We start from the raw sequence: 16,476 nt of genomic DNA on the forward strand, positions 1-16,476 counted from the left end.
GTTTTGTTTTAAATTCCAGTCAGAAGCTAACAATTCTGCCATGTTTGGAAAACTGATGACCATAGCAAGTAAGTTTTTTTTATTGACTGATGCTTAAGCATCACAATAGACAATTTGCCTGGTAGAATTATTATTGAATACTTAATAAAAGAAAGTAATTCTTGGACCCATTGCGGTAGCCTAATGACTAAAGTCCTTACCTTGCACATGCCGGAATCCTTTATGTGTGCTGGTTCTAATCCCAGTGGATCCACTTTCCGTTCTGCTCCCAGCTTGTGACCTGGGAAAGCAGTTGAGGATGGCCCAAAGCCCTGGGACACTGCACCCATGTGGAAGACCCAGAGGAAACTCCTGGCTTTGGATTGGCTCAGCTCTGGCTGCTTGGGGAGTGAGCCAACGGATGGAAGATCTACCTCTTTGTCTCTCCTTCTCTCTGTAGATTTGACTTTCCAATAGAAATAAATAAATCTTTCAAAAAAAATTTTTCGTTTAACTGTAATTCTTAATTATATTTGTAAGAATTCGGAGTTTTATCATTCTCAATTATGTTTCTAAGAATCAATTTTACTGATATGCTTTTAATTGCGCATCTTAGGAAAGTAGGGTAATTGTCTTAACCAAAATTGCTTTTCTTACAGAGAATTTGCCTGATCCTGGCAAAGCACAAGATTTTGTGAAGAAATTTAACCAGGTTCTTGGCGATGATGAAAAGCTGAGGTCTCAGTTGGAGTTACTCATCAGCCCTACCTGTTCCTGCAAGCAGGCGGATGTTTGTGTGGTTAGTCAGTTACTCTGTTACAGTCTTTCCCTTGCTTTACTTGAAGAACTTTGTTTCATTAAAGCCTGCTTTACGTTATTTTTGTGAGAATATAATAATATTGTGCACTCTGAATTACTTAGTTCCCTTTACTTACCACTCACTCTCCAGCCACATACCAGGAAAATTCTAGAGGAGTAACCTAGGGAGATTGGTCCAAAAAATTGAGCATGATAAAGTATTTTGTATCTTGGATACATTCTTTGAGTAAATGGTACGAATTTTCTAAATGCTTGTCTGTGCATGCATTTTCTTCTCCTTCGTATTATGGAGAAAGTTCTTGTCAGTAAACCAGCAATAGTAAGTAACACTGTCATATATTTTATTTAGTGTACGGATAAATTCCTATTTGTACTTTTGTTCCCATTCTATTCTTGAATTTTTTATTTCAAAGTCACTATTTATTGAAACTATTAGGAAGGAACATGTGTCATTTGTTCTCAGCAGTTGAGAAGTCAGATTCAGGCCTGATGGGTATTTGTTAACACAGATATTATGTCTCCTGGGAAGAGAAGATAGGAGGGAAAGGCAGAGAGAAATGCTAAGTTCTGTTAGGTAATAGCCCAGAATGTGTTGCTTTCTCTTAGTTTACTCTTTCCTATGATTTAAACAGTAATTTGATGCCTGACAAGGATTTTTTTATTTATTTGAAGGCAGCACTACAGAGAGGTAAGACGGTAAGAAAGAGAAAGAAAGCAATCTTCCATCTACTGAATCACTTCCTAAATCGCCTACTTGGCCAGGGTGAAGCCTAGAGACTGGAACTGAGTCTGGGTGTCCTCATTGAGGGGAGTAACTCAGGCTCTCAAACAGCATCTTAACCATCATTTCTAATGTTTCCCCCTGAAAGAGGCCAGCACATAACCTCATGTGCAGGATTGGGCTTGGCTTGGTGGTGGTTACCACATGTCACTCCGACTGGGTTGCAGTTCCCAGTGTGTACATGAGGGCAAAATGTAGGGTAGGCAGGGTTAGACTGAGCCACTGCCATGAAGTTAAATAACGTGCAAATGGATGTGATAGTCTTCCTTACACACTTACTGTACATCCCCTTAAATGAAAAGCCACAAAAAAATGAACAGAAAGCAAAAAAAAAAAAAAGCATTTAAAAATGCCAAGAAGTTAAATAACATTGCATTAAATGACTAATGTGACACTGAAGAAATGAAAATCAAGAATCGTCTTGAACAAAGCAATGCTACTCTGATATGAGTCAGTGAAGAGTTTAATGAGAAAGAGTTTGGAAGAGATGAAATTAAAAAAAAAATCAAAATCCATGAGATAATAGTTTCCACTGATCATTGTTGGTGAGATGTTCGTACTGTAGGGAACAAATAGAAGGGTTTTGTTTTTTTAATCCAGTGTACCTATCTACGGCATTTGATTGATGAGTTTAAGTCATTTACATTCAGGGTTTATATGAATGAGTAATAATTTTGTCCTGTCTTTTAGCAATCGGTTATTAATTGATTTAATCTCCTGTTATTTTACTGGGATGTTCTTCACATTTGCCTTGGGTTTTGGTGCGTGCTATTTCTCTTCCCTGTCAAGAGAACATCTCTAAGATCCTTTGTAGGACGTATTTGGAAGAGGCATATTATTTAACTTTTCTTTACTATGGAAGAATTTTATTTCATTTTCAAAGGCAATGAAAAGCTTTGGTACGTTATCTTGTCCTCCTCTTGTGGATCTGTCACATGGGATCAGGGGCCCAAATATTGGAGCCACTTTCACCTGATCTAGGAGCATTAGCCGTGGACTGGATCAGAATTGGAGCGTTTGTTACATGAATCATCGTACATATGGGATGCCTGTGTTGTGTCTCAGGTGGCATCCTAATGTGCTGCGCCACAGTGCTCGCCCCTAAAACTCAACTCTATAATGTGAGCCTGTGTCTACAACAAAGTATTTAAGGTCTCTGCACATATTTTTTTTTTTAAAGATTTATTTTATTTTTATTACAAAGTCAGATATACTGAGAGGAGGAGAGAGAGAGGAAGTGGAGCTGCCGGGATTAGAACCAGCGGCCATATGGGATCAAGGCGAGGACCTTAGCCACTAGGCCACACTGCCGAGCCCTCTGCACATATTTTTGCTTTCTTAAATGCTTGCTAATCTTAATCAGACATTTTCTAATAACTTAATAATTTCCTTTAGAATTTTTATCCTTTATAATTACACTCAAACATAAATGATATGTAATGTAATGTGACCTTTATCATTAAGATCAAGATGTCACTGAATTTTAAATAGGACTCTTTTTTTCAACATTTTTTTCACTGATCATGTATCATTAAAATCCTCGTATTTAAAAAAGCTTACAAGTAGACTAATTTTGTTACTGTTTTATAGTTTCAGTCTACATTTAGTTTACACTTATCATTTTTTTATTTATGCAGTGTGTGTTGATTTTAAAGCAAAGCATTTGAAATAAATTTTACCATGTCATGCACGCTGTATATGTAATCATAATTTTGAGGAGCCAATCTTATTTTTTTTCCAAAGACAGTTTTACAGAGCAAAGTGAGGAAGATCTTCCATCTTCTGGTTTACTTGCCAAATAGATACAGCAGGCTGAATTGATCTGATCCAAAGTTACAAAAGTTAATGAAGAGCCTCCTCCATGTCTGCCTCATGGGTGCAGCATCCCAAGGACTTGGGCCATCTTCTGCTGCATTCCTAGATCATAAGCAGGGAGCTAGATGGGAAGCGGAGTGACCGGAATACAAACTGGCAGCCATGTGGAATGCTGGTGCTTGCAGTTTAGGTTTAACCTGTATGTCACTCTTTATAGTTACTGGGTTTAAGAACTTTCAGCAAGATTGTCTGTCTGTTGGAGCTCATTTTCTTTGACCTTATATTGGGAGGATTTTATTTTTGCAATCTTAAAATAGCATTGAATAATTCTGTGTCTAGGTTACTAATTAAACAGTTTTGGAGTTCATGATTAATTCAGAAAATAGTGAAAAAGGAGTCAGAAATATCCATTTATAAATATCTTCAATTTAAACATTAAATCAAAATAGTATTGCATCAGATATCAAACTTGCCCATGAAAATGTAAAATACATTTTTTAAGTTGAGTTTTGTAAAAATAGATGTTAATGCTAAGTAAGCATTTTATGGGGAGCAAGCATGAAACCTTGCAACTAAGTTGCTGGTTAAGATACACACATGCAGTATCAGAATATTCAGGTTTGACCCCTCATTCTGTGATTGTAGCTTCCTCTCGTGCACCTTGGGTGGCCACGAGTTCCTGGATTCATTTCCTGGCTCTTCAGCTCCCAAGTTTTGCATACATTGAGCTAGTCAACCTTAGACGCTGACTCTGACATTAACTGAAATTTTTCTTTTTTAGCTTTCTATTGGATATTTGGAATAGTAGTTTAAACAGCAATTTGTATTAGAGTGCCTGAGGTTGAGAGCTGGCTTCACTTTCTGTTCCACTTCTTGCTAGTGCACTTCTTCCCTGGAAGGCAGCAGGACTGCCTGTCACCTACAGGGAAGACCTGGCTTGGTGTCCTGCCTTCTAGTGTTGGCCGGACTGCAGTGTCTTGTTGTGCTCATTTGAATTGTCAGCAGTGGGTAGAAGACCTCTTTTTCTCTCTCTTTTCTGATTTTTTTTCCTGTGCCTTTCAAATCTGTTAAAGGTAGCAGCCATGCGTTTTAAAAAAATGGTATGTGGAAGGAACATAAGGCAAAAGGCTAAAACCATTCAGAAACCTAGTCTCTGTTCTCCCTGTCCATCATTTGGCAAGGTTGCTAAGTGAGTGTCTAAATATTAGTAAGAATATGAAACAGAAAGCCTTTATTTAACACTGTTGGTTTTAAACCTTTGTGTTTTAGGCCTTTTTATTTTAATTTTTATAACATCAGTGTGGATCATACTTACGATAAAGCTCTTTTGTTTTTACAGAGAGAAATAGCTCGGAAACTTGCAAATCCTAAGCAGCCAACAAACCCATTTCTAGAGATGGTCAAATTTCTGTTAGAAAGAATTGCACCTGTGCACATTGACTCAGAAGCCATCAGGTAAGATATTATATATTTAAATTTTGGGTGCCTAAAGAAATATAAATAGTTTTTAATGGCAGAAGCATACTTGTTCAAAATGAAAGAAGGCCTGCTGATTTTATGATCTTTTGCTTTATTTAATGCTCCGTTTGTTTGTTTTGTTTTAAAGATTTATTTTTATTACAAAGTCAGATATACAGAGAGGAGGAGAGACAGAGAGGAAGATCATCCGTCCGATGATTCACTCCCGAAGTGAGCCACAACGGGCCGGTGCGCGCCAATCCGATGCCAGGAACCAGGAACCTCTTCCAGGTCTCCCATGCGGGTGCAGTGTCCCAAATCCTTGGGCCGTCTTCGACTGCTTTTCCAGGCCACAAGCAGGGAGCTGGATGGGAAGTGGAGCTGCCGGGATTAGAACCGGTGCCCATGTGGGATCCCGGCGCGTTCAAGGCGAGGACTTTAGCCACTAGGCCATGCCGCCGGGCCCTAATGCTCCTTTTTAAAAAGAGTTTTTGTCTTTATTGTGAGCCTTAGGTTTATTGAAGAAAACTTTTGAAAGTACAGAAAGGAAGAAACAAACTGTCTGAGGTTTCTTAGATGTTTCAGTAGAAACCTCCGACTCTGTGGGAACGTTTATGTTACACCATTGCTGACTTACTGTGTGAGGATAGTACGTGGAAAAGTAAACAGAATTGCCATTGGATGTCTCTGGTTTTTAAATATTAGTGTTTGAAGTTTTGGAAAAGGTTGTTTTAATTTATGTGATTTTTCATTTGCTTTCAGCATTCATATAACACCTCTGAATATGAGAATTAGAGACGTTATACAGAAAGTGCCATAGATGTCTATGGATTGCAGCAGTGTCAGAAATTTTATAAAGTACTTGTTAGTTATTTTTGTGATTCAGATACGTGATTTCTTTTTATGTGATTCACTGATAAGGTTGTATCACTTTACTGTGGCTGTCATAATAAAATAATCACAAATTGGGTGGCTTTAAAAATAGAAAATTTCTCATAGTTCTGGAAAGTCCATTTTCAGAGTAGTGTACCACCAATTTGATATTCCTGCAGACTGTCTGATTCACAGGTGTTCCTGCCTAGTATTTCTTCTTTGGGCCTGGCGTGTCTGTAGTCCAATCTCCTTTTCTCATAGGAATAGACATTTTGCATTGGGGCATACCTATGTGATCTCATTTTTTGTTTTATCTTACTTGACAGAGTTATACAGTGGTTCATTCCCAAAATTGCCAAGTAGCCAGAGTGAGGCTGGTCTGAAGCTGGGAACCAGAAGCTTCTTCTGTAGGTGCCCATGGCCTTGGACCATCCTCCCTTGCGTTCTCAGGCCAGTAGCAGGGAGCTGTATCAGAAATGGAGCAGCTGGAATTACAACTGGGGCTCATAAGGAATGCTAACACTTCAGCTAAAGTATTAGCTAGTTTTGCCCCAGTGTTGTCCTCGAAGTGACCACATGTTACTATAATTATCTCTTTTAAGTGCTTGGATCCATCTGAATGGGGTTGGGAAGCATGTCACTGTATAGTGAAAAGATTGACTTCATTTTGAATTTTATTTCCTTATCTTCTAATTTCCTCATTAATGCAGAAGAGAGATAAGGAAGTTGGGATTTTTTGTTATTGTGTTTCAGACAGAGGTTTATCCACAACTAAATATCATCATTACTATACATTAATATTTTATATGTCAGTTTCTCTTGCTTTATTCTACCTCATTTTGTGGTTAAGAAACAGAGGCAGACATGGAAGTAGAGAGTTTTAGTTTGTTGATTCGTTCTCTAAATGTTAACAGCATTTCAATCTGTTCCGGGGCTGAAGCTAGCTGCCAGTACTGCACATACACATAGGTGTTTGGTTTGGGTGGCAAAGACCTGAACATAGGGAGCCATCACTTGCTGCTTGCTTGGGTCCACATTGTAAGGAAATTGGAATCAGGAGCTGGAACCAGAAATTGACCAAGCACCATGATTTGGGATACAGGCAAATTTTTTTTTCCTCTTCTGTTTTAAAGGTTTATGTATTTTTATTGGAAAGGCAAATTTGCAGAAGATCCCCTTTGCTGGGGGATCTGAAGCCCTGCCCACACTGCCAGTGGCTTTCAGTGCCAGGCCATCTGGTCCCACTGGTTGGTTTTCTGAATAATACAGTGTCACAAAACTGATTTAAAGGAAGGATACTGGTTATATGCAAATGCTACTTCACTTTATACTTGTATGAGTAACATGAGCAAGGAAGGATTTTTGTATCAACTAAGGTTGTCAAACTATTTCCCAAGAATACTGACTGTCTTATAAATCATAAAGTTGTACTAATGAAATTGAATCTTTAATTGCTTATATTTGTAGTATATGTTTTCAATTTTATTTTTTTACCCTTTTTTTTGAAATTGTATTGAAAGGGTAAACCAAAAATATGCTCAGCTATCACATAGTCTGAATATTAAATCTTATCTCACAGAAATTTAATTGAATGTGATCCATTTAGTTTCTATGTACGTCTTATTGTAATACAGTTCGAGTGCAGCCTTTAATTTTGTAATATTTCTAATTGACATTTTTTTTAATAGTGCACTTGTAAAATTGATGAATAAATCAATAGAGGGGACAGCAGATGATGAAGAGGAGGGTGTAAGTCCAGATACTGCTATTCGTTCAGGACTTGAGCTTCTAAAGGTATTTTTGAAATAATTTTGTCTCTTTGCATGCCGTATTTTGTATTCTCTTTCGGATGTGCAAGCTGAAGTGATTGCATAAGAAAGTATTTAAAATATTAAGCATGTATGATGAATGTTGTATTTTTCTTTAAGATTCACTTTATTTTTTTGGAAAGGCAGATTTACAGAGAGAAGAAAAGACAGAAAGATCTTCGATCCACTGGTTCATTCTGCAAGTGGTCACAATGGCCAGAGCTGAGCTGATCCAAACTTGGGAGCCAGGAGCTTCTTCCAGGTCTCCCATGCAGATGCAGGGTCCCAGCACTTTGGGCCATCCATACGCTTTGCCAGGCTACAAACAGGGAGCTAGAAGTGGAGTGGAGCTTCCAGGACACAAACTGGCACCGCTATGGGCTTCCTGCATGTGCAAGGAGAGGATTTAGCTACTAGGCTGCTGTGCCAGGCCCAAGAGTTATGTTTTCTAAAAGTATTTTGCATAATATTAGTATTGATAATAGAAAGTAAAATTTGAAATTTTGTTTCCCCTCTATGCTTTTTTTTTAACATTTGTATGCCAAATAACTTGATCATTCAGAGACTCTAACATGGTAAACTGCAAGAATATGACAGCATCTGAGTAGATAATTTTTCAACAATAAGTAATTATAGTAGATGCCAAAGAATTCAACAAATTGAGTAACCAGTGACAGCCAATTTACTGAAGATTTTCTGGACCACGTATACCTATTATAGAGGAAGCAGAGTCGTGCAAGGGGATAGTGATTGGCATATTTGTAGGACCCTTGGGAGATAAGCTAGAAGAAACAGGTTGCTTTGGGGAGTGATAGGCAACAAGGGTGTTTGCTTGTTGCAGCTTGCGGAGAGCCTTAGAGGCAGAGGAAGCTAGTTTTGGGATTTTGATCCTGTTGCACATAATAGAACTTTGATTGGATTTGTTAGAGACAGGAATAAATCACATGTAACCTATGTAAGTCATGTGCGAAGAGGTATTTCATTGTAGTAGAAAAGAGAATGATGTGATCATATTGTGACAGTCTTACATATTATGGATATAAGATTTTAATATTTTTTTATTTGGACTGTATTTTTACCTAGTTCTAAAAGCAAAATCATCATTTAGATCAATATTTGTAAATGAGTTGGCATAATGTAGTTTTTCAAATTCTTAATTTCTAAGTTATTAAAAGCTAACAATTAAGTATCACTCCAGTTTTACTAAGTGAGTATCTTTGCGCTACACAGCTCTTCAAATAAACAATGCTTTTAAAATAACAAAGACTGCTTGGTTGCTTCTTCTCTTTTAGCCTCTTTTCTTGAGTGAATTCTCTAATGCATAGCAGATGAATTTTAGAAGCAGATCATAAATTCCTTAAATATAGGTTGGGTATGACGAAATATATTTGTAGCCCTGATTGTAATGAGTAAAGTTTTTATGATATATTACACCTAACCTGGTTTCAAATTGACTACATTTTTGCAAGTCCAGTAATGCTCAAGTTAACGTTTTCTGTACATCTCACAAAGATTGAGACATTTAAATATTTTGACTAGACATTCTTGCAGATAAATAAAGTACACTTATAAACTGGTCATTATTAACATTGGAACTCCAAAAATAGGGCAAAGGCTGTATATCAAGTGTACTAGAAATTAACATGTGTTATTTCTGTTAATATCTAATTAGCCATAGCTAAATATAAGTAATGAAAGGTAATTCTGTTTTGTGTAACTAACCTTAATTTTATTCATCGTAGGAAATAATTCTTTTTTTAGTAGATTAAAATCACCATCTACACATCTAAAGCTGTATCTATTCCTCTAGGTTCTGTCTTTCACACATCCTACCTCGTTCCACTCTGCAGAGACATATGAGTCCTTGTTGCAGTGCCTGAGGATGGAGGATGATAAGGTAGCAGAAGCTGCTATACAAATTTTTAGAAATACAGGCCACAAAATAGAAACAGATCTTCCCCAGATACGATCGTGAGTATGTTTTTCTGGTACTAAGCATAAATGCTTTCAAGTGTGTGAAACATAGAATGTTTTTATATCTGTCTTAAGATAGGGAGAGAAAAACAGCATTCATTCAGATGCTGCTTTTCTGTGTCATCTTTGTTGTTTTCCGCAGCACTCTCTTGTCCTTTAAAATACAGAAATAAATCCAATGCAATGCTTTATTGGGCTAATTCTACCCCTTCAAACACCAGGATCCCAAATGGGTACCGGTTTGTGTCCCAGCTGCTCCACTTCCCATCCAGCTCCCCTGCTTATGTCCTAGGAAAGCAGGCAAGGATGGCCCAAAGCCTTGGGACCCAGCTTCCACGTAGGAGACCTGGAAAAAGCTCCTGGCTCCTGACTTCAGATCAGCTCAGCCCTGGCCCTTGGCAACCACTTGGACAATAAACCAATGGATGAAAGACCTTTCTCTAGCCTAATAAAAATAAATAATAAATCTTTCAAAAGTAAGATAGGGCTTGATACAGTAGCCTTGTGGCTAAATCCTTGCCTTGCACCTGTCAGGATCCCATGTGGGTACCGGTTTGTGTCCCTGCTGCTCCACTTCTTATCCAGCTTGCTGCTTGAAGCCTAGAAATGCAGTAGAAAATCACCTTTGTCCCTGCATCTGTGTAGGGGACCTGGAGGAGGCTCCTGGTTCCCGGATTTGGATCAGCCCAGCTCTGGCTGTTGTGGCCACCTGAGGAGTGAACTAGTGGATTGAAGATCTTTCTCTGTATCTCCTTCTCTCTGTATATCTCCCCTTCCTAAATTTGTCCTGGGAGTTTGTATTGGAAGAATGCATTGCTGGTGGCTGTGTTCAGAATAATTAAAAATATAAACCAGTTTTTCTTAAGACTATTTTATTTGCTTATTTATTTTAGAGAGGCAGATTTACAGAACCAGCACCGGTATTGCATCCTGGCACTTGAAGGTGGAGGATTAGACAGTTCAGCAATTATGTTAGCCCATAAAAATTAGTTTTTATTCATTTGAAAGGTAAGGATTAAGAACTGTTTCATCTGCTGGTTCATTCCGTAAAACCCCAAGTCCTGAACATGTTGCAGATATTGCTGCTGGATGTGGCTGTCTCGCGTACATCGGCAGGAGCTGAAGTGCATGTGGAGCAGCCAAAATCAAACAGGATGGAATGCTGGTGTTGCAGTTGAAAACTTAAACCACTACACCGCAATGTCTGTTCTTTTATTACTTTTTGAGATAGTTTAATTTGTGATATTGGTAGCTATATGTTTTCTTCATTCTTAGCACTTTTGTAAATAATAGAAAAGAATTATTACCATAGGCCCCTCCCTCAAAGAGTTTATAGGCTAGAAACGATGATCTTTACGTATGTATATTTCTAAAAGATCGTTGACATGAAAGCTTATCCTTTCTGGAGAATTCATTTATTTATTTAATTCAAAGCATAACAGAAAGATATAGCGAGAAAAAAACTTGGTGCCAGGAGGTTGATCTAGAATAGGGTGGCAGGAGTCCTAGTACTTGAGCTATTTTTCACTATTTATTCTAGGCCATTAATAGAGAGCTGCATCAGAAGCAAAATACCCAGAACATAAACTGGCACATAAATGGTTTGCTGACTTAGAAGTTGACTCTTTATGTGGTATGCCACAATGCTGGCCCTTGGAGATTTTTTCATGTTAGGAAAACCTGTCCATTTTTTTTTTTTTTAAGGTAATAGTGGCCGAAATAAGTTTGTTCACAGCTCCTTGTTGTTAAGGCTAATAGGGAAAGGAGGAAAGCACAATGGTAAAGACACAGCAGCAGCCGTGAGGGCACCGTTGGAATATAACACTCTTTAAGAAAACAAGGAAAGTAGTAGTTTTTTGGTTTTTGTGGTTTTTTATTTTTTGTTTTTTTTGTTTTTTTTGTTTTTGAAGGGCAGATTTGTAAAATGAGCAGGAAAGACAGAGCAGTCTTCCAATTATTGGTTCACTTTCTAAATGGCCACAAGAGCCAGAGCTGGTCCAGTCTGAAGCCAGGAGCCTAGAGCTTTGGAATCTTGGATGTGGGTGGCAGGCTATAGCACTAGTGATTTGTTGCTCAGCATTGTGTGAGTTAGCTTTGCACACTTCACCATTTGGCTTTTGTTTGATAAACTCACCAGAACATTTTTATAATAAAACAATTGCATTAAATTACAAAGATCAAACTCTTTTTAAATGTATTGAGGGGCCAGCTTCTTGGCCTTGTAGGCTTGGCTGCTACTTACAGTGCCAGCATCCAAGGCTCCATTCTGCTTTGATAGCCAACTGTGAAGTGAAATGAAAGAATGAAAGATCTCTTTCCCTTCAAGAAAAGTTAAGTCTGAAAATTCTTAACTCCAAATTACAGCTTCTAGAGAAATGAGGAATAATCTTAGTCAAATTATATCCATATTAATTGCATACAGTATATAATCTGGTTTTGAGGTATATATTCCTGGGATATCTCTGTGGCCTGGGATTTTTTTTCTTTTTTAAAATTAATGAACTAATTAATTAATTAAATTGGAAAGTGAGAATTATAGTTCCAGTGGCTGGAGCTGAGCTGTTCCAAAGCCAGGAGCCAGAAGCTTCTTTTGGATCTCCCAAACATGTGTAGGGTCCTTGACTGCTTTCTAAGGCCACAAGCGGGGAGCTGTAAGAGGGAAGTGGAGCAGTAGGGACATGAATCGGGGATCCCGGTGTATGCAAAGCAAGGACTTAATTTGCCTAGGCTACTGTGTTAGGCCTTTCAATTATGAGAGCACCCTTTGTTAACATTCTGTTTGTTATCACTCACCATATCGTCTAAAACAAGTCTTTCCTTATTGTATTAAGTATTATGACTTGTGTTATGAATTTTTTATTTTGAATTATAAGTTTTCTGATCATCAAAAACATATACATTGATTATTAATAAGGTAGAATTAGAGAAATTATATGCTTAATATTTTGATTTTTTTGTGAATGCCCATATACTTCATGTATTTTTAATATAGATTCATGTTGTTGTTTTTTTAACTTAATTTTTTATATGAAGGTGTAGTGCTTTAAAATTATAATGTGTTTTTCTGTACTGTCCTGTTAAATTACCAGTTTAGTTGACCCTTGGGAGTCAGTGTGGAGGTCAAATGCATGGATTTTGAAACAGACATTTACCTTCAAATCATAGCTCTGCCATTTTTTGTTTCATTCTAGATTTCATTAACATGTTTAATTGATATTATATAAAATCTCTTGGTAATCGAAAATAGTTCAGTTATTCCATGCACAAACATTTTAGCACATTTACTTAATAGTTTTTGGGTAGTGTCCAAGAATAGTGTAGATACCTGTGTTTGGATTTCTCTCTGTGGTGGTGTTTAACCTGTTCAGGAAAACTTGGCCTTTGCTACTCTTTTTCTTTTTTTTTTTTTTTTTTTTAATTTATTATCTGGTGGGGGTTTTTTTTTTTCCTATTTTTCAATGGCTACTTTAAAATAAATGTAGATTATAATAGGGAATTTAAAAATTAAGAATGTCTAATTAGAAGGTAATTATGAAAATATTGTGGGATATTTCATTTTTTATAATTGTGGTGACTTTAAAATAATTGTCTCCTGATGTAGCATTTTTTGGTGAAGCTTCATCCAAAAAGACAACGCAAGAGATAGTCAAAAAGAATAATAGCTTAAAAAAAAATGGCTTCAAAAAAACCAAAAAACTGTGATATTATTTTTTGCAGGACTTTAATACCAATTTTACATCAGAAGGCAAAGAGGGGTACTCCGCACCAGGCAAAACAGGCTGTGCACTGTATACATGCCATATTCTCAAATAAGGAAGTCCAACTTGCACAGATTTTTGAGGTATATGTTATACATAGATGGTATTTATGTTCAAACCTCTGAGATTTAATAAAAATGAAAGATAAATTTTTTCTTAACTATTTATTTGTAGCTCAACACTAGAGTTTAAATTTTTTGGGAGCAGGGATTTGTTTTATTTAGCCATATACTCCTAGAGCAGGTTATATGTGTAAATGCTTTACAGTGAATAATGCTTTGTTTATGTTGGAATAACTTACTTTTAATGCTTTGGCTTATTGATTCATTTATCTTCAGAAAGTTGTTTGACCACAGAGCATTGTATCATTTTGAACCATCTCATCTAAAAGTAGTTGAAAACGTTTCCTGAAAGTTAACCCTGGTGGTTTTTTTTGTTTGTTTATGATCCTTTGGCTAGTTGTGCTACTAAAATGATGTTTCTGTCATCACAAATTGGCAGTAATGTGGAAAGAAACCAGTAAACTCATTTTTTTTTTTATAATTCTAGATCATTTAAAATATTCTCTCAGTGCTAGAAGGCTCCTAACATGGCAAACAGTGTTGATAGGTTGAAAATAATGCTGATTTGAACAAGCAGATAAATTTCAGTTCTTTTTCTTGGGCATAATTTCTTCAATTTGAATTTTTCTTCAATTTGAATTTGTCAATCTTTTTTTTTTTTTGTCAGTCTTAAAGGTCAGTTGTGGTGTATTTAAAATTATGATCTAACATAATTGAAGTTAGTTGTGGACACACTATTAAATTTAAAAAGACTCTGGGAAATTTATTGTTGTCATTGAAGTAGTAATATTTATAAAAACAATTTGAATATTTTCTTGTGTTTTTATAGCCACTAAGTAGGAGTTTGAATGCCGATGTTCCGGAGCAACTTATAACTCCGCTAGTTTCCTTGGGCCACATTTCCATGTTAGCTCCAGATCAGTTTGCTTCCCCGATGAAATCTGTAGTAGCAAATTTTATTGTGAAAGATCTGCTAATGAATGACAGGGTAAGTTTTTTATTTCATTAAATTTAGAGTTATAAGGTTGCTTACATCTTTATCATGGAAACACCATTTCTATTTCTCTAGATACAATTTTGTTCTGGTTTGACCAATTGTTTTTTAAACATTTATTTTTTTTAAAGGCAGATGTACAGAAAGCAGACACAGATCCTCCATCTGCTAGTTCATGCCCAGAATGCTGACAGGGGATATGGCTGAGTCCATATGATACCAGGAGGTTCTTCTGGATGTCCCATGTGTATTCAGGGTCCTGAGAACTTGAGCCATCCTCCACTGCTCTCCAGCACCTATATGGATTGCTGGCAGAGTAGGTGGAGGATTAGTCTACTGTTCCACTGTAGTGTTGTCCCCACTGGCCCTCATTAGGTACAATATTTTAGAGATGAGTTCCTGACTTCAGGGGAAAAAAAAAAGAATATGAGATAATTGTGTTATTATGTCTCTTTGTGAATACTATTGAGTAAGAGAGGGACGTGACTGCCATGTCTCATTTGAAATATGTCTCCTACCTGCATTACATTTCTTTTGTTTGTTTTCAGCTTAAGTAACAGCGAATGTAAGTGAATAGATGAGATTTTTTATTGGAAAGTTGGATTTACTGCGAAAGGGAGAAACAAAGATCTTCCATCTGCAGGTTCACGCCCCAAGTGGTCACAATAGCTGAAGCTGAGCTAACCCAAAGCCAGGACCCAAGAGCTTCTTCCGGGTCTCCCATGCAGGTTGCAGGGTCCCAAGGCTTTGGGCTGTCCTCTACTACTTCCCCAGGGCAACAGCAGGGGGTTGAGTACAAAGTGGTGCAACTGGAATACAATTCGACACCCATATGCGAACCTGCAGGATGCAGGGCAAGGACATTAGCCACTAGGATACCATGCCGGACCCACATGATTTGTTTGCTTTATTGGAAAGGCAAATCTACAGAGATGAGAGAGAAAGCTCTTGCATCCACCAGCTCACACATATCCCCCTTAGAAATGCCAGCTCTCATTATTATATGACTAAGTGAAAGCTGAGAAGCAGGAATTCAGTGCAGGTCTCATCTGGGACAGCAGAGATCCAGCTGCTTGGGCATCCCCATTGCTTCTCAGGGGGCACATTGGCAGAAGCTAGAGGAAGACAAGGAGATGGGATGTGGGCCTGCACAGCTCTGTTGATTGCTGCACCTGATGCGTAGCGTTTGTCATGTCTGAAAATATGTAGAGAACTGCATATTTTTGTCCTTTACACAATTTTGAATAGGTGTGTTTCTGTTCTAAGGTTTTTTTTGTTTGTTTTATGAACTACCCCATATAGTAAGGGTTTGTGAGATATTTGTCAAACTTAGACGACAAGGTTTCACCCTAGGCTGGTACTGTATAACGCTTACATCCTTTTTTGGCAAAGTATTGCTGCCCCGCTTCTGATAGAGCTGCCTGCTAATGTGCTTGGGAAGGCGGTGGACAGTACTTAATTCCTTATGCCCTTCGCACCCATATGAGAGATCCGTAAGACTCATTCAGTTGCAGCGATTGAAGGAATGAACCAGCTGATGTAACTCTGCCTTTCAAATAAATAATGTTTTAAAGATTTATTTATTTTACTTAAAAGGCAGAATTATAGAGAGGGACAGATTTTCCATCTTCACTCCCATGATGACTACAATGGCCAGTGCTAATCCTGACTCAAACAGGCACCCAAATGAGGTGTCAGCTGAGAATTACCTTGCTGTGCCACTGTATCAGTCTCCCTATTTTATATTTTATTTTATTTTATTTTATTTTATTTGGAAAGGCAGATATACAGAGAGGAGGAGAGACAGAGGAAGATCTTCTGTCTGATGGTTCACTCCCCAAGCAGCCGCAACGGCTGGAGCTGAACCGAATGGAAGCCAGGAGCCAGGAGCTCTTCCAGGTCTCCCACGCGGGTGCAGGGTGCTAAGGCCTTGGGCCGTCCTCAGCTGCTTTCCCACAGTCAAGGAGCTGGATGGAAAGCGGGGTTGCCGGGATTAGAACTGGTGACCACTTGGGATCCCAGCGCGAGCCAGGACTTTAACCACTACGCTATTATGCCTAGCCCCAAATAAGTAAATTTTTAAAAAAAGATTCCTCTGCATGTCATCTTCCCAGAGTTTGATACTTATGAATATTAAGATCTTTTAACCATTCTG

The 16,476-nt window shown here is 37.7% G+C and overlaps 1 protein-coding gene across 3 annotated transcripts in view; it reads left to right on the plus strand.

The window, feature by feature from the left end:
• The window catches only part of PDS5A (PDS5 cohesin associated factor A), a 97,250-nt gene that overhangs the window by 50,353 nt on the left and 30,421 nt on the right, over positions 1 to 16,476 (plus strand). For all 3 annotated transcript variants that reach the window (XR_009246305.1, XR_009246306.1, XM_012931430.3), the window contains exons 15-21: positions 20 to 68; positions 639 to 778; positions 4,734 to 4,849; positions 7,414 to 7,519; positions 9,344 to 9,504; positions 13,225 to 13,348; positions 14,157 to 14,315. Coding sequence is in view for 1 of the 3 variants with exons in the window: in XM_012931430.3 (XP_012786884.1) it covers positions 20 to 68; positions 639 to 778; positions 4,734 to 4,849; positions 7,414 to 7,519; positions 9,344 to 9,504; positions 13,225 to 13,348; positions 14,157 to 14,315 (855 nt within the window). In the remaining 2 variants the exon portion in view is untranslated. The remainder of the gene's footprint in view (positions 1 to 19; positions 69 to 638; positions 779 to 4,733; positions 4,850 to 7,413; positions 7,520 to 9,343; positions 9,505 to 13,224; positions 13,349 to 14,156; positions 14,316 to 16,476) is intronic.

This window comes from Ochotona princeps, chromosome 11, assembly GCF_030435755.1.
Source record: "Ochotona princeps isolate mOchPri1 chromosome 11, mOchPri1.hap1, whole genome shotgun sequence".
In the NCBI taxonomy this organism is placed as follows: domain Eukaryota; kingdom Metazoa; phylum Chordata; class Mammalia; order Lagomorpha; family Ochotonidae; genus Ochotona; species Ochotona princeps.